This window comes from Danio aesculapii, chromosome 17 (assembly GCF_903798145.1).
Source record: "Danio aesculapii chromosome 17, fDanAes4.1, whole genome shotgun sequence".
NCBI classification, from domain to species: Eukaryota; Metazoa; Chordata; class Actinopteri; order Cypriniformes; family Danionidae; genus Danio; species Danio aesculapii.
The window spans coordinates 53413691-53432624 of record NC_079451.1 but is presented as its reverse complement, the minus strand read 5'-3'; the positions used below and the strand labels follow the sequence as shown (position 1 = coordinate 53432624).

The 18934-nt window shown below is 38.3% G+C and overlaps 1 protein-coding gene across 1 annotated transcript in view; it reads right to left on the bottom strand.

The window, feature by feature from the left end:
• The window catches only part of LOC130244060 (thrombospondin-1-like), a 29789-nt gene that overhangs the window by 7605 nt on the left and 3250 nt on the right, over positions 1-18934 (bottom strand). The window contains exons 4-15 of the mRNA XM_056476342.1: positions 18678-18809; positions 17730-17805; positions 15643-15735; positions 14805-14914; positions 13464-13589; positions 10182-10278; positions 9573-9746; positions 8506-8682; positions 6332-6633; positions 4717-4869; positions 3480-3698; positions 3221-3328 (exon numbers count right to left, since the gene is read on the bottom strand). Of these exons, the coding sequence (XP_056332317.1) occupies positions 3221-3328; positions 3480-3698; positions 4717-4869; positions 6332-6633; positions 8506-8682; positions 9573-9746; positions 10182-10278; positions 13464-13589; positions 14805-14914; positions 15643-15735; positions 17730-17805; positions 18678-18809 (1767 nt within the window). The remainder of the gene's footprint in view (positions 1-3220; positions 3329-3479; positions 3699-4716; positions 4870-6331; positions 6634-8505; positions 8683-9572; positions 9747-10181; positions 10279-13463; positions 13590-14804; positions 14915-15642; positions 15736-17729; positions 17806-18677; positions 18810-18934) is intronic.

Below are 18934 nucleotides of genomic sequence, written 5' to 3'. Positions count from 1 at the left end.
ATATTAAATGAGAATCTGAACTATTTTATGACATACTTCAGAAAATAAAGAGGATTTAGTATTTAAACATGTTTTATTTTGATTATGTTAGTAATTAAATTGGTCTTACACTTCATATTTTCAGAGTTTTCATAGTATTTGTTTTAATTACGGTACTTTTACCATAACTTGACATATCAACCATTTAGTAGAGGTTGGTATTTTAGAAATTATAGGATGTGTTGAAAAAGAAAATGCATTGAGTGTGTTAACTAGCTCCTTTAACCAGCTCATTTAGAGTGTTAACTCTCATCACTTGTTCCAAACCAAGTGTTTCAAATAGTGAGTAGATATTCATTTCTGGGTGAACTATCTCTTTAATACCCAAAAAGTAAATGAGTTTTACAGACAGGATATACTGTAGTCCATCAATAAAATGATTTCCACATTGCACATCATGGACTGAACGCACAATAATTTCTATACATCGAAAAATGAAAGTCGTGACGAGAACACTTTTGTCACAGTTGTTATAACTTAATAGTTTGCTTTAATTTTGTTTTCTGGAATTTTTGCTTCTCAAAGACAAACTCACAAAACTATCACAAAGCTGAAATGACAACACGTATCCAATAAAAGCCTTAGAGAAAATAATCATCATGGTTTTGTAAATAGGTAATTGAGTCAAAAACAGACGCTGATATATTTAACGTATATTCTCACAATTCAAGATTGGCCTGAGGTATTAACTGCACTGCAAAAACAATTCCTTACTTTAACTTGTCTTGTTTCTAGTCCAAATATCTAAATATTCTTAATTAAGAAAGCATTTTCAAGACAAGCAAATAATCTGACAACAGGGGAAGAGGAATAAAGTAGCTTTTCCTTTGAATTAAGACCCCCCCCCCATTAGCAGATTATTTAGCTTGTTTTAATGAAAAACTCACTTCATTTTGACTCATTATTTCTGAATATAAAGCAATATTTTCGCTTGTCTAGAAGAGTAGTTCTCAAAGTGGGGGTCGAGTCCCCCCCTCGTTTAATTTTATTAAACTATTAGAATCACCATATTTTATCCAAGGCGTCACGGTGGCGCAGTGGGTAGTCTCACGATCGCCGCACAGCAAGAAGGTCACTGGTTTGAGTCCCTGCTGGGTCAGTTGGTGTTTCTGTGTTGAGTTTGCATGTTCTCCCCGTGTTGGCGTGGGTTTCCTCCGGGTGCTCCGGTTTCCCCACAGTCCAAACACATGCGCTATAGGGGAACTGATGAACTACACTGTATGTGCCGTAGTGTATGAGTGTGTGTGTGAATGGGTGTGTATGAGTGTTTCCCAGTACTGGGTTGCAGCTGGAAGGGCATCCGCTGTGTAAAACATATGCTGGAATAGTTGACAGCTCATTCCACCGTGGCGATCCCTGATTAATAAAGGGACTAAGCCGAAAAGCAAGAATGGATTTTATCCATAACCCACAGAAGAAGAAAAATAGGGGTGATTACGTTATATTAAAGACACAGCACATTGATTTTATGGCATCAGGTTAAGCTTTCTGACACCTTTACTGCACATTAAAAGTAAATACAGGCCACAACTGAGCATGGAGGATGGTCTCCGAGTGGCGTTCTCCAAAATTAAATGATAAATAGACTAGCCTGTTTGTGCGCCGGTGTGTTAGGTGTCGTGAGTCACTGGCATTGTAATTTTGGGGGGTCGCGGGTTGAAAAGTTTGGGAACCCCTACCCTAAATGCTTCTTGACTTAAAAATGGACTAGAAACTAGTGAAAATCTTGAAGAAAGAAATACTTTTTTGCTATCCTCTAATGAAAGCAGAAAAATGGAGAGAAACATCTGGAGATGTCCTCTAGTTAGCTCATCAGCTGAAATATATCAAATTCTCCATCACATCATAGCAAAGCAGTAAATAACGTGGATGTGTGCAGCAGTATGCCATGATGGTTTTGGGACTCAGCTGTGCTGGAATGCAGGTTTGTTTGCCCAGGCAGATTCTTTCCCAGAGTACGAGCTGAATTATGGATGTTAAAGCAGGACATCCAGAACGGCTGGACTGAAGCCACCACAAAAGCTTTTATTCATTTGCTACTGGCAATGTCTGACTCTGTCCCTTCTTCCTCTTCTAGTCACACTGCAATAATGCTTTTCTACTTAGAGTTTTCGTCTTGTTTCTAGTCCAAATATCTAAAAACTCTTAAATCAAGAAGCATTTTCTAGATATTATCTTGTTCTCACAAATAATGAGTCAAAATTAAACAAGCAAAATAATCTGACAATGGGGGATGTGAAATATGGAGCCAGATCAGTCTCAAAATAATGCATTTACAAACAAAAATTCATAGTACATGCACGGCAAATCCAATCATGCAAACCATGCATGCACATATCGTAAATTTAAAAAGCATTTAATAAATGAAAACAATCCAATTCATAAATGCAAAACTCAATCCATGAACACACAAGTCCAATTCGTAAATTAAAAATGCAACTCATAAATGCACAATTCATAAATGCACAAATCCAATTCATAAACTCCAAACACCAAAACCAAATTCAAAACCCAATTCTTAAATGCACAAATCAAATTAATTTGGGGAAATATTTATGCATTTGAATTTACAAACTGGATTTAGTAAATGTGAATTGTGCTGTGCATGTATGAATTTCCTTTTGTTAATGTATTATTTCTGAGACCGATCTGACTCCATACTAAATAGTTTCATTTCAAAGCCCAAACTAGTTTCTTTCTCTTCCCCCATTGGCAGATTATTTTGCTGGTTTTAATGGTCAACTCACCTAATTTTGACTCATTATTTCTAAAATTAGACAATGTTTTTTGCTTGTCTGGAAAACGCTTCTTGATTTAAGTTTGGTCACACTTTATTTTGATGGTCCGCTTGTTGAATTTAAGTTACATTGCAACTACATGCCAACTAATTCTCATTAGACTATAAGCAGACTGTTAGGTTAGGGTTAGTGTAAGTTGACATGTACTTGCACAGTTTCTTCTAGTCAGTTAAATGTCTGTTGAAGGAGCAGTATCAGCAGATATTAAGCAGACAGTCAACTACTACTCAAATGCACCATCAAAATAAAGTGTTACCATGAGTTTTTAGATATTTGGACTAGAAACAAGACAGAAACTTTCTTACTAAGTAAGAGAAGTGTTTTTGCAGTGCAGTAGCAATACTAGATGCTCTTGGAGAAGAGGAATGTGTTTTAAGGCTCACCCCGTCATCAGGGATCCCATCATTGTCATCATCATGGTCACAAGCGTCTCCAATGCCGTCTTTGTCGTAGTCTTCTTGTCCAGAGTTGGGAAGGTCAGGGCAGTTATCCTGAAAGAGGACGTGTTTTCATTGTTTTGAAGAGATTCACATTCACACACTATCTGTGCTGAACAGTATTCGGAAATAGTATTAGTGCATCCCAATTTGCACACTTCAGTTCCGAGTTAAATGAACGCCAGTTTATTACAGTAAAGCATACCTTCTTGCAGTGGTAAGTGGCGTTTTCCACACAGTGTAGGTCTGTGTTGGGCCAGCCATCCAGATCCGGATCCTCCCCACAGATGTGTCCATTCCCGGCGTATCCAGGTTTACATTCGCAGCGGTACATGATGTCCGAGAAGATGCCCAGGTAGATGCAGTTGGCGTTTTTATTGCAGTCATGGCTACCGTCCGCACATGGGTTTCTTGCTGTGCAAACCTGCCAGAAAGCAATTTGATATTAACCCCATTTACATTACATTTGGTCATTTTAGCAGACGCTTTTAGATAGAAATGAACCCCTTAACCATTAAAAATTGACTTCACTATATAGCAATTAAACCCTAATCTAATCATCACAAACTATATGTCATTGGGAAGGTACATATACATATTTTACCACTAATAATAATATAATATATATATATGTTATATATAATATATAATATAATAGATAATCGTAATAGATGTAATGTTAATCGTTTGAACACTAAACATTTCTAAATTGATATAAATGAGCAATATTTATTTATTAACTTGCCACAAGAATACTTATTAGAGTCGTAAAGCATTACTTTGCTACAGCAATCCACATGTAAAATTGTTAAAATGTTTTTAGAGAGTAAATTTAAATCATACTAGGAACTTGGCAATACTACTTAAAGTCTGATGTCTATTTTACAAATATTGTCAAAAGTAAAAACATATAGTTTAGATTCCTCAAAACGAAATAGGGGACGCCTTTATATGGTGACCAATGCAAACTGAATGAACCTGGTGGTCATGTCTGGTACTGCAGCCAAACTAAATCCTACTGAAAGCTTGTTTTTTTGCAATATCAGCTTCAAATTTGGAATATGTGTACAGATATGTAGCTTTGATCGTCATTTTTGGATAAAACATGTTTCGTAAAATACATATTTTATATAATATTATAAAATACAGATTTTAGTGTTATTTTTTACAAACTTAAAGGCACACAGCTTTTCTTTTATTTAATTCTTTGAACATTTTTGTTTACTTCAGCTGCAATCTGACATTGGTCTTCTTTAAAATGAGACCAAACTAAAATCTGTGCACCATTGCTTTGAAGATTGATAATCTTTTGAGTGTTGAACGGACGTTATTTTTACGTTCATATTCAATACATGGGGCTGGGAGTTAAGGGGTTAAATTAGTCGAAAAGGAGAAAAAAAGTCGTTTATTCGATCATTGGTATTGTTAGAGACTGCTCAAACCTGTTTGTTAGCAATGGCCTGCTCTGTGCCTCTGCCGTAGGGCTGCGGTCCGGAGTATCGCGGTGGGCACGGCAGACAGTTGTAGCCTGGTTCTGTGTTCTCACACTGATGGACTCCATTCAGCACAAAGCAGGCGTCTGGAACTTCTTTGCACTGCAGATACAAAATTATATAATATTTAGAAACACCAGTAGCTATGTTTTACATTCAAACATATGACTGGAATACATAAAAAACATAAAACATAAACTGGAATATTGCATGAAACATGAATGAATAAAGCAGCGTTTCCATCCACAAAGGAGAATAAACTCATTAGTTTCTGCTAAACCATCAGAAATAATTCTGAGAGAAGTGGAGTCTGCTGCACTGTTGGGATTCTCCACTGTGGTGTTTGATCTCTAATAAATGAGCTGCGCCTCAGAAGACCAAGACCAAACGCAATGAACGTGGTGGCTTTTGGAGGTGTGAGAGAGGAGCACAGACAGATGCTCAAGACAGTTCTGGAGGGAATAATAATACTGAGCACTGACTGATGGAGGACTGAGGCCTTTTACAATCAGCACAACAACATTTCACATCTGCAACAATGGAGAGCTGCAGACCAACATTAATGAAGCAAAGACCCTCACACACATTTATCATTATCAGATGTATTATTACATCTGTCAGATCATCTGATCAGCAGAAACTACAGCACTGAAGCGCAGATACTGATGAAGCACAGGCGCACATGCACACTCACTAAACCTGAATACAGCAATTTATCTGCATAATTTCACATTGTATAAAACATGTCTCCTACTTACTTATTAATGCACATCTTGGTGTTTCCATTAAGGATTTTGTATACAATATTCTAAAATCTGCATTAAAATAGGTTGATCTCATTAGCATAGCTACTGGTTGAAGCTTGCATCCAATTTAAAATTCAGAAAGGCCACAGGCTCCGCACCCTCTTCCTCTTATTTCCCCAAATCGACATCCTGTTTAAATCACCTTCCAGAACCTTTTCTTTTGCAGTTCCTCACTGGTGGAACAGTCTCCTCAATCCCATAGAGACTGCTGAATCAGCAACATTCAAAAGAAAAAACACTTTTCTCAATCCATCCATACGTACTCTAGCTTATATTTGACTAACCAAGCTAAGAAGAAGCTTTGTATTAGTAGCACTTGATGTGAGTTCTGTCTCTTTAGGATGAATCGTTAGATCTCTTACTAATATTTTATTCTTGTCTAGAAAATGCTTCTTAATTTAACAATTGTTAGGTATTCTGACTAGAAACAAGACGCATTGTTTTGCAGTGCATGTTCAGGCATTCTACTTGAATGGGAAAACATTTAATTTCTCCAAATCTGTCAAGATTGTGATTAAATTTCATATCTGCAATCCCCAATAAAATTAAACAACAACTGTCTCTTAAGTATCATTTCTAAATGTTCAAGTCAAGAAATCTGCTTTTTTTCAGGTTGCTGAAAGCACATGCACACTCGAAGGAAACGAGATCACGACACCAACCTCCTTTATGGCAGTTTTTGTTTACGTGTTACGCATAAGAATTTTTTATAGTGTTCAGATAAAAGTGTGTGTGTGCTAAATGACTGAAGTTCTCACCTCATTGATGTCCTCACAGTGTGTCCCGTCTCCAGTGTACCCAGCCGGACACTCTCCGCAGCTCCAGGAGCCATCAGGGAAGCTGTTGCATTTGGCTCCACTGAAGCACGGGTTCGAGAGACAGCCATCTACAGGACAGGACTGAGCGTTGCACATTCGGGCAGCTTTGGAGTCGCCCAGACAGTCTTTTCCTCCGTATTTGGGAGCGGGGCTGTTGCACAGGCGGTGTCTGCGCTGTAACCCTCCACCACAGCTGACCGAACAACTGTCCCACAGAGACCATGGACCCCAGCCGCCGTTCACTGACACACCCAGAAGAATACTGAGTTAGTTCAGGCTTTCAGTAGAGATGCAACAATATATCAGGCACAATATTTAGCAGCCGATATTGGATTAAAATGAAATCTATCAGCAATAATTTGTAGTAGTTTATGGAACTGACTAATATCGGTACCACATGAAAGTTTTGTACCAATTAGTACATTTGTAGTTTATGCAATTGTCAAATATCGGTATCGGTATCTGTCGAAAGTTTAGTATCAATCAATACATCTGTAGTTTATGCAATTGTCAAATATCGGTATCGGTATCTGTCGAAAGTTTAGTATCAATCAATACATCTGTAGTTTATGCAATTGTCAAATATCGGTATTAATATTGGTCGAAAGTTTTGTACCAATCAGTGCATCTGCAGTTTGTGCAATTGACAAATATCGGTATTAATATTGGTCGAAAGTTTTGTACCAATCAGTGCATCTGCAGTTTGTGCAATTGACAAATATCGGTCGAACGTTTTGTACCAATCAGTGCATCTGTATTTCATGCAATTGACAAATATCGGTATCGATATCAGTCGAAAGTTTTGTACCAATCACTGCATCTGTATTTCATGCAATTGACAAATATCGGCATTGATATCAGTCGAAATGTTTGTACCAATCAGTGCATCTGTATTTCATGCAATTGACAAATATCGGTATCGATATCAGTCGAAAGTTTTGTACCAATCACTGCATCTGTATTTCATGCAATTGACAAATATCGGCATTGATATCAGTCAAAAGTTTTGAACCAATCAGTGCATCTGTATTTCATGCAAATGACAAATATCGGTATTGATATCAGTCGAAATTTTTGTACCAATCAGTGCATCTGTAGTTTATGCAATTGACAAATATAAGTATCGATATCGGTCGAAAGTTTTGTACAAATCAGTGCATCTGTAGTTTATGCAATTGACAAATATAAGTATCGATATCGGTCGAAAGTTTTGTACAAATCAGTGCATCTGTAGTTTATGCAATTGACAAATATCAGTATCGATATCGGTCGAAAGTTTTGTACAAATCAGTGCATCTGTAGTTTATGCAATTGACAAATATCGGTCGAACGTTTTGTACCAATCAGTGCATCTGTATTTCATGCAATTGACAAATATCGGCATTGATATCAGTCGAAAGTTTTGTACCAATCACTGCATCTGTATTTCATGCAATTGACAAATATCGGCATTGATATCAGTCGAAAGTTTTGAACCAATCTGTGCATCTGTATTTCATGCAATTGACAAATATCGGTATCGATATCAGTCGAAAGTTTTGTACCAATCACTGCATCTGTATTTCATGCAATTGACAAATATCGGCATTGATATCAGTCGAAAGTTTTGAACCAATCTGTGCATCTGTATTTCATGCAATTGACAAATATCGGTATTGATATCAGTCGAAATTTTTGTACAAATCAGTGCATCTGTAGTTTATGCAATTGACAAATATCGGTATCGATATCAGTCGAAAGTTTTGTACTAATCAGTGCATCTGTAGTTTATGCAATTGACAAATATCGGTATTGATATCGGTCGAAAGTTTTGTACCAATCAGTGCATCTGTATTTCATGCAAGTGACAAATATCGGTATCGGTTGAAAGTTTTGTTTCAGTCAGTGCATCTGTAGTTTATGCAATCGACTAATATCGGTATCGGTTGAAAGTTTTGTACTAATTAGTGCATCTGTAGTTTATGCAATCGACTAATATCGGTATCACTGAAATCAGTGCATCTGTATTTAATGCAATTGACAAATATCGGTATCGGTTGAAAGTTTGGTTCCAGTCAGCGCATCTGTAGTTTTTAATTTAGAAGCTGAAACACTTATTAATGCCGAACGCTCACCTGGGCACGGGTCTTGCTGGCAGGGTTCAGTCTCGCGCCCTTCTCCTGCGCAGTCTCTGCCGCCCATCTGCGGTGTCGGGGAGTTGCAGAGCCGGATGCGAGTGATGAGGCCATCACCACACGACACCGAGCAGGAGGACCAGGGGGACCAGTGGCTCCAGCCACCGTCCTGCTTAACTGCACGAATACAGAATTAAACACTGATGATGTGCTGGATATCAGACATTAGGGCTGGGCTTCTTCTTTAAGCACTGGGCGAAGATTAACCACAATTAATTCCATCCAACATAAAGGTTTGCATATACATAATATATGTGCATGTGTACTGTGCATATTTATTTTGTATATATAAATACACACATGCATGCTTATGTTTGAGAAGATATTTAGATATAAAATATGCATATGATAAAAACATTAATGTAATTTTGTATTTTGTTTTAATTTATGAGTGTGTATTACGTCTACATAAATAATATACTACGTTAAAAAAAAAACTTTTATTTTGGATGTGATTAATCTTGCCTAGCATTTTTATTTCACACTAATGATATATATTTCACAATATATAGTTATTTAAATAGGTAATTATTCCAGAAAGTCATCAAAAAGAGTTATAATAATGGAATTGAAATACTTTAGGGATGAAAATGACTTTTTTGTTTGGATTTTGTTTTAATTGTATGTTGTTAAATACTGTATTGATGCACAACATTGGATTTTTTATTATTATGCAAAGAGGAACACAAATGACATGGAATCATAAACAAATGGAAAACAGTGAACAAACCCCCCCCACAAAAACAGCCAGTGTGCATACATGTGTGTATGTGTGTGTGTGTGTGTATGTGTGTGTGTGTGTGTGTGTGTGCGTGTGTGTGTGTGTGCATGTAAAGGTAACTGGGTGGACAGTAAATAAATAAAACAAATAAGAGAACATAAAAAACATGCAAAACAATATTAGATTTTTGATGATATTTTCAAACTCTTTTGGCTGAGCTGACGCCCGTCTCTGTTCTGTTTGTGTGTTTTGGAGAAATGTTGATATCCAGATTTGTTAAACTCACAGCGTTTGTCGCACTCTTGCGTGTAGCAGTCTCTGGTCTGGACCGATGTGCCATCACAGTTGCTGTTGATTCGGTCGCAGGAACGTCCGCGCTGTTGAATCCCTCGACCGCACGACACAGAGCACAGCGTCCATTCAGACCAAGGGGACCAGCCGTCAATACCCGCATCACTCGCTGGAGGAGACAAGCACAGATAATCAGACTGCACATCCAAAGATGCTAATTAGATTTATGTGCAAAACTGGAACATTGTATGAAACATGAGTGAATTAATCAGCATTTCTAGTCAATGAGAAACAAAAGAGAATAAAACCCTCCCTTCATTCTGTAACAAGTCATGGTATAACAGTGGTTCATTCAAATCCAAAACAAATATTGCTAATAATATTGATCTTAAAATGGCTTTAAAACAATTAAAAACTGCTTTTATTCTAGCTGAAATAAAACAAATCAGACTTTCTCCAGAAGAAACAATATTAGAGGAAATACTGTGAGAAATTCCTGACTCTGAGAAACATCATTTAGGGAATATCTGAAAGGAATTCACAGGGGGGCGAATGATTCTGACTTCAGCTGTATATAGTGAATAATGGCTGAATCCTGACTCACGTGTGCCGCAGCGTGGGCAGCATTCACCCTCGGGCACCGTGGCGTTGGCGCAGGGCATCAGCGGACAGGAGATCTCACGACACACAGTGGCAGAGTTCTGTGAAGTAGAATATTTGAAGCAGGTTTAATGGAGCGTCCCGACAGCTGTGTGCAGCGCATGAGGAATAAACGCTCCTCTGCTGCCAGTAAACGCTGACCTTTGGCTTGGACAGGAAAACCTTGTGGTGATATAAACTGTGAGCGGCAGCAGGGAATATATCTGGCCAACACACACACACACACACACACACACACACACACACACACACACTGAGAATAATGTGGCCAACATCAGGGTGGAGAATGGAGACTGAGTCACCGATATACACACACACACACATACATACATATACACATGCACATACACACACACACACACACACGCACACGCACATGCACACGCACGCACGCGCACGCACGCACACACACACACACACACACGCACACGCACACACACACACACACACACACACACACACACACACACACACACACATACACACACACACATATATATATATACTTACACATACAGATACACACAGACACCACATGCAAGCACACACACACAATCACATACATAAGTACACACACACACACACATATATACACACCCATGTATATACACAAACAAAAACACACATAAACACATACATAAGTACACATAAACAAACAAACACATTCACACCTAAATGCAAATAAACATAAACACACACACACACACACACACATAAACATACATAAATACATACACAAACATAAACACATATAAACATAAACACGTACACACACACACGCACACACACACACACACACACACACACACACACAGAGTGGAAACCACAGACAGCAGGTATCACTCACCAATTAAAACATTCCTGAATCTGCGCCATTGAGACGCATGAGCAGAGAAACAGAGAGAATCACAGAACAGACGGAGAGAGAGAGAGAGAGTCGGGAGATTCAGCAGCTGATCCTCTGCTATAACACAGAGATCTTCCAGCAGGGCTTCTGACCAGTTTAAAGAAACACACCATCCTTTTTGCTGTAAATATCCTCATTTTACAGCTCCTCTAGAGTTGAAGAGTTGAGTTTTTAGCCTAGCTTAGCATAAATCATTGAATCAGATTAGACCATTAGCATCACATTATTTAAAAAAGGATTTTGATAATTGTCCTGTTTAAAGCGTGACTCTTCTCTAGTTGCATTGTGTATAGTCAGTCTCCGTACATGGTGTAACTACAGAAGAGTTGAGCATTGAATAAGTCGAGTTGAGCTTTTTTTTTTTATGCTAATGGTCTAATCCGATTCAATGGTTTGTGCTAAGCTAAGCTAAAATGCGAGAGCCAGAAATTGGTTGAATGTATTCAATAATGGTCAAAACTCAATTATTTAACTCTAGGAAGGCAGTAAAATTAGGATATTTTTTGAAAAGTGGAGTGCACTGCAAAAATGTGTTTCTTACTCTTGTTTTTGTCTTGTTTCTAGTCCAATTATCTAAAAATTCTTAAATTATGAAGCATTTTCTAGAAAAGCAAAAAAAATGTCTTGTTCAAATTAACAAGTTAGTTTTTCATTAAAACAAGCAAAATAATCTGAAAATGGAATAAAATAAACAAGATTATTTCACTTCCCCCTTTGGCAGATTATTTTGCTTGTTTTAATGAAAAACTCACTTAATTTTGACTCATTATTTCTGAAAACAAGACTATATTTTTTGCTTGTCTAGAAAATGCTGCTTGATTTAAGAGCTTTTAGATATTCGGACTGGAAACAAGACAAAAACTAACACCGTCTGTCCTAGTACTCAATATAACCACAAAAGAGTCCAACTTAAATTAGGAAAATTATACAAACTTTTTTTTTTCACTTTTTTTTGGAGCGAGATGCTAGTGGTCTAATCCGATTCAATGATTTATGCAAACCCAGCAGGCACACAACCTCATATGATGTAGGTATTTGGTTATATTATGGTTGCGACATCAGGGAGCAATGTCAATTTAACATCAGATGACATCATAATGTGACGTCCATACAACGTCAGTATAACATCAGTAGACGTTGATTTTGGTTGGTTTTAGGTTGTGGAAATAACCAACCATAGTATAATGTAATTTTAACATCATAATGTGACGTCCCTACAACGTCAGTATAACATCAGTAGACTTGATCTTTGTTTGGTTTTAGGTTGTGGAATGAACCAACCATAGTATAACGTAATTTTAACATCATAATGTGACGTCCATACAACGTCAAAATGTAACATCAGTAGACGTTGATCTTTCGTTGGTTTGATGTTGTGGAATTAACCAACCATAGTTCAATGTCATTTTAACATCATCATGTGACGTCCATACAACATCAAAGTGTAACATCAGTAGACATTGATCTTTGGTTGGTTTTAGGTTGTGGAACTAACCAACCATAGTATAACATCATTTTAACATCATAATGTGACGTCCACACAGCGTCAAAATGTAACATCAGTAGACGTTGATCTTTCATTGGTTTGATGTTGTGGAATTAACCAACCAAAATCCAATGTCTGCCTGACGTTGGACATTGATGTCTGTCTGACGTTGGACATTGATGTCTGTCTGACGTTGGGCTCTGACGTCAACCCGATTTTCATTTCCAACCAAAATGTAACATCCTGGCAACGTTGGGGTGCAACGTCAGTCAGACGTCATATTGACGTCTTGTGCCTGCAGGAAAGCTAAGCTAAGACTCGGAGTTCAGCTGAATGTTTTCAAAAATGTTAGAGCTCACCAGTTCAACTCTGACATTGATATAACTTACAAAAAAGTGGAGAGCGCCGCAAAACCCCATTGGCAGATTATTGAGCTTGTTTTAAGTAAAAACTCCTTTAATTTAAACTAATTTCTCCAAACAAGACTACAATGATCACATGTTAACCTATTACTATATGCTTAAACCATGACTTTACTTAGAGGGGCATCAACTCATTCTTAACTACTCATGAACATCAGGCACGTCCATCTAGTGTGTGTTACAGTGAGTTTTTCAGATTATTGAGAAAACTAAAACTGGACTGCCCCATTGTCAGATTTTTTTAAGGAAAACTCTCCTAATTCTGGCACATTATTTCTTAAAACAAGACAATATGTTTTGCTTAGAAAAAGCTTCTTGATTGTTTTGGATATTTGGACTAGAAACAAGACAAAAACTCTAATAAAGAAAGGCATGTTTTTGTGCAGTTAATAGTAAAGGATGCATGTGTACCTGGCATGTGCAGTGTGTGCAGCTGTCCACCGTCCACTCGTCTCGATCCCGATACACGATGCCGTTGTGCAGACAAACTCCTTCGTGGATTTTAATCTGCGTCATGATTAAGCTGTTGTCTGCAGTCTGAACAGAAACAGAACACAGAGGAAAATCATCAGGAAAGACGTTGATCTTTAATGGGAAGTGAATGAGGAACAAATGTCTGGATCAGAGCGGAGAAACACATGTGCCATTTTAACTCATCTTTATTTCCACAACACGTTTTACTATGTAGATTGATTTAAAAGCCGCTTAAAGGGGCAGCACACACAAAACTCAACATTCTGTCATCATTTACTTGTTTAAAACCCATGAGTTTCTTTTGAAAGATGCTGAAAACCTGGAAAACAATTGACTTATTTAACTTGATAGTATTTGCTTTTCCTACTATCCGAGTCAAAGGTTTCTATTCATTCATTCTCTTTTCGGCTTAATCCCTTTATTAATCTGGGGTCACCACAGCAGAATGAACCACCAACTTATCCAGCACATGTATTTTATGCAACGGATGCACTTCCAGCTGCAACCCATCTCTGGGAAACATCCATCCACACTCACCCACACTCATACACTACGGACAATTTAGCCTACCCAACTGAGCCATGCTAACCGACTAAGGCTCGAACCGGCGACCTTCTTGCTGTGAGGCGACAGCACTAACAACTGTGCCACTGCGATGCTCGCCAAAGGTTTCTAGTATTTTTTTAAAATATCTTCTTGGGTGTTCAGGCGAAGCATAAATGAATACGACAGAACAAAGATTTTAAAACATCATTGCTTTGTGTTTTATGGTTTTCTGTGGCGTCTAAGAGCATTTAAGAACATAAATATTTAACATTAATCAAATAACAGTATCGGCTTTATTGTATAAATAATTAAATACAATTTAATCAACATTAAAATGTATAAACTTTAGAACTTCTTGGTTTGATTTCACTTGAGATCTTGGTCACAGCTCTTAAAAACACTCCAATAGGGTTCTACTTTGTCTTGACTCCACAAATCACCATCTGAAATGTCATTATAATCACAGCTCAGCACTGCAGATCCTGTGATGTGGCTATTGCAGATTTGCACACTGCAATATCGAATATTGTGGAGCCCCAATCAAAACATCAGTGAATGACTATAAATGAATGAAATATAGTCATTTTAAGGTAACATTTAGGGCTTTCTTTAACTATCTAACTGTATTGTTCATGGTAAAATGGCAGCTGTGGTTGCTGGAATTTTACTGTAAACAACACAATTTAACAGTGAATTTTACAGCTTTTTTTACAGTGTGGGTCGGATCCTCACCACCTGCCGGAGCTCATTGGACAGCTGCTTCACCACCACACCGAGACCCTTCAGCTCCTTAAACATGCTGGTCAGATCATCACAGGAGAAACCGCAGACGTCCTGCAGATCTGAGAAACACGCGTTAAAGTGTCAGTTCACCCAAAAATGAACATTTACTCACTATTTACACTCCCTCAAGTGGTTCCAAACCTTTAAGAGTTCCTTTCTTCTGATGATCACAAAAGTAGATATTTTGAAGAATGTTGAACACTGTTTGACTTTCATGGGAAAAGCAAATACTACGGAAGTCAGGTTTTGAGCGTTCTTTAAAGTATCTTCTTTTGTGTTTTACCTCTTGTGTTGTGTTCAGATTGACTCCCCTTTGGTTATGTTGGTGGCTGTTTTTGCCCCAGTGACTTCCATTATAATCACATTATAAACATGCAACAGTAAAAATGACAAATCCTCCTCTTCCCAACAGGGAAATCCAGCATCAATCAAGAATGCATGATTATCTGCTGTCAGGACTTTATAATCAATAAATGTGATTATAATGGAAGTCAATGGAGGAAAAACAGCACCAACAGAACCAAAGGGGAGTCAATCTGAACAGTGTGTTGATGAGGTTATGAAAACCTTCAAAGCATTTTCCCAAAATATGGGTCAAAATCAGATTTGTCAGCAGAAATTACCACATTTGCTGAAACACAGAGAAAGATGTGGCCAATAAGGTCTCAAAATCAGCCCAGAGTGGATAAAAACGACCCAACAGCACTCTAAGGTTAACAGGAGGAAGAAACTCAAAGGTTTGGAACAAGTCAAAGGCGAGTGAATGATGACAGAATTAAATTGTCACCTTTAGTCTTGTGTCCAGTGTAGTCGGTGCGGATGGCGGGACTCGACCCGTTGACGTGTTTCTCCAGGGTCAGGACATCAGGGATGAAGCTCGCTGTGTTCACAACAACACACAACTCATTATTCAGAGCACACATTTACATCATTTCTCTTATTCTCATTTGATCATTTCTATTCATTCATTCATTCTCCTTCAGCTTAGTCTCTTTATTCATCAGGGGTCGCACAGCGGAATGAACCGGCAACTATTCCAGCATATGTTTTACACAGCGGATGCCCTTCCAGCTGCAACCCAGTACTGAAAAACACCCATACACACTCATTCACACACACTCATACACTACGGCCAGTTTAGTTGATCAATTCCCCTATAGCGCATGTGTTTGGACTGTGGGGGAAACCGGAGCACCCAGAGGAAACCCACACCAACACAGGTAGTGCTAACCATTGATCCATCATGCCACCCATCATTTCTATTGTTTTCTCTTTAGTGTTTAACTGTAAAGGGTTAGTTCACCCCAAAATTTGTTCCAAACCTGTTTGAGTTTCTTTCTTCTTTTGAACACAAAAGAAGATATTCAGCAGAATGTTGGAAACCACTGACTTCTCTTTGTTTTTCCTTCTATGGAAGTCAATGGTTTCCAGTTTTCAGCTTTAGTGTTCAACAGAAGAAAGAAACTCATTAAGGTTTATAGTCACTGGGAAACACATACATTGTGAAGTTTATTTATAAACTAATTTTGAGAGGATCACGTGCTTATGATTGACCACGGCTGGACCAGCATTAGCTACTTACACATTTCTCCATTCAGACAATTCCTAAGTGACTATAAATAACCACAGTCTTTATATCAGAATCTTTGTCTTGAAAAATCCCCCTTTCCTCCCCTATTCATCTCCCTTTTTCCTAGATAGTGCGGCACGGCGGCCCAGTGGTTAGCACTGTTGCCTCACACTAAGAACGTCACTGGTTGTAATCCTTACTAGGTCAGTCGACATTTCTGTGTGGAGTTTGCATGTTCTCCCTGTGCTCGTGTGAGTTTCCCCCGGTTGTTGCTAGATCGGATATGCTTGCGGCCGAAAGTTAAGGAGAATTATTTATATTATTTAATAAATTTCCCATTTATTGTATTTTATTAACGCCTACCCCCACTCCAACCCTAAACCCAACCGTAACAGTACTGTAAAAACATTAACTATTGTTACACAGTGGCATTAAAAATGCTACTAGAATTGACGTACATGTCGCACTTCCGGCCGGCCATGTATCCGATCTAGAATTTACCGATCTAGAATTTACCATTTCCCTCAGGTTCCTCGGTTTCCTCCCACCAACCAAACACATGCATCATACGTAAATTGACTAAACCGAATTGGCACCATAGTTAAATTTGTCATTGGCCACAAATAAGTGGGGGAGATCTAGAGATCTACCTGAGCTCAAACTCCCCTCTCGCCCTGCACATGGGAGAGAGCCCCGGGCTCGAGGATCATCTGAACTCAGGGCTCTCTCCATGGACAGCATGCCAAACATACTTTATAATCAATCATCAGCTAGGTGTGAACTCTTGAAATATAGGTTTAATTTTGGGAATTGGTGAGAATGTGTTGTAGAAGTCAACATTGTTGATATTTATTTTATGCTAAAATCATTTGATTATGATGTAAAGAGCCTGCTCATTGAAAACATGTAGTACACTTAATTCCATATATCTGTCAAAACTTGATTATCAGCAGAGTTTAGTTCTAACCCTGCTTCAACACACCTATCTGTAGGTATCAAGCCTGAAGGAGTTGATCAGTTTGATCAGGTGTGTTTAGAGAGGGTTGGAACTAAACTGTGCTGAGTTTGACCCCTGTGCTTTAAAAGGTAATCTTTCTCAATATGTAGATATTTTTCTGAACTCTAAGATTGCAGGTTTTCAATAGTTCTATCTCAGCTAAACATCTGAGGAAAGATTATTTATTCAGCTTTAAGATCGTGTTTAAATCTCAATTTCTAAAAATGTCTTTGGTTATGTGGTCTAGGGTCAGTCTCTCTCTCACACACACACACACTTGTATAATGAAACTGCAGTAGAGACTCACAGCTCTCGCATCCTTTATTGCGTAAAATCGCGTCCACCGTCGTTCCAAACACAAACCGCACATTCTGGAGAACTCCCTGGAAAAAAACGGGAAAACAGTGAAAACCCGAGAGACTTTTTCCAAAGCGAGCAGCTTCTGTTACTCAGAGAATGCAGAACAAAAACACTCGCTTTACACACTGCTGAAACTCTCATTAGAGGAGGAACACTATCATTAAAGGGATAGTTCACGCAAAAATGAACAATTACCTACGATTTAATCTCACTCAACTGCTTTTCGATCCTTTAGGAGTTTCTTTATAATGATAAACACAAAAAAAGATATTCTGAAGAACACTGAAATCCTGTAACCATTGACTTCCATTGTAGAAAAAAGAAACACATAGAAGTCAATGGTTACAGGTTTTCAGCATTCTTCAGAATATCATCTGTAGAGTTAAATATTTCAGCAAACTTAAAGGAGACCTATTCTGCCCCTTTTTACAAGACATAAAATGCATCTCTATTGTGTCTAGAGTGTGTGTGTCTGAGTTTGAGCTGAGAATAACACACAGATAATGTCCTCTACCTCTCTGAAACTGACCCTTTCAGGCTTTGATCCTAATTGTGGTGTTTTGGTGACTGTCGCTTTAAATGCAAATGAGATTGAGCTATTTTCAGAAGAAGACGGAGCTACAAAGTCTCCATAGTGACAGATGTAAAACAGCAGTGTGTGTGTTGTCAGTGCTGCTCAGGTGTGCATGTGTGCTTCAGTGTGAGTGTGTGCTTCAGTCTTCTGTCAGTCTATGTCGCTCCTGTCTCTGTTGATCTAAAACTCCACATCTATAATCCTCTTAGTCTATGCTGACATTATCTTCAGCAGCTCAAACACTCTAATGGCTAATGGACAGACGGCTGCTTCTCACTCAGGGCTGCTGTTTATGCTAATGAGATGGAGAGATGGTCTCACCATGAAGCGGTCAGATTTGGCAGCTCCTTTGGCGATCCTCAATCTGGATATCTCTGCGTTCTGCTGATCCAGGATCTGCTGTATCGGTAAATCCAGCTCCTGTGTGTTGATCTCCTCGCAGCCCACGTACACCTGCGCATTGAGGGAAATCTAGTTATATATTCACACATTGCTTTATTTTAAACCGTGACAACTTTACACACGATTACTCTATTGTTTACTACATACTTTGAATATTGGGTCTGAAATGGCATATA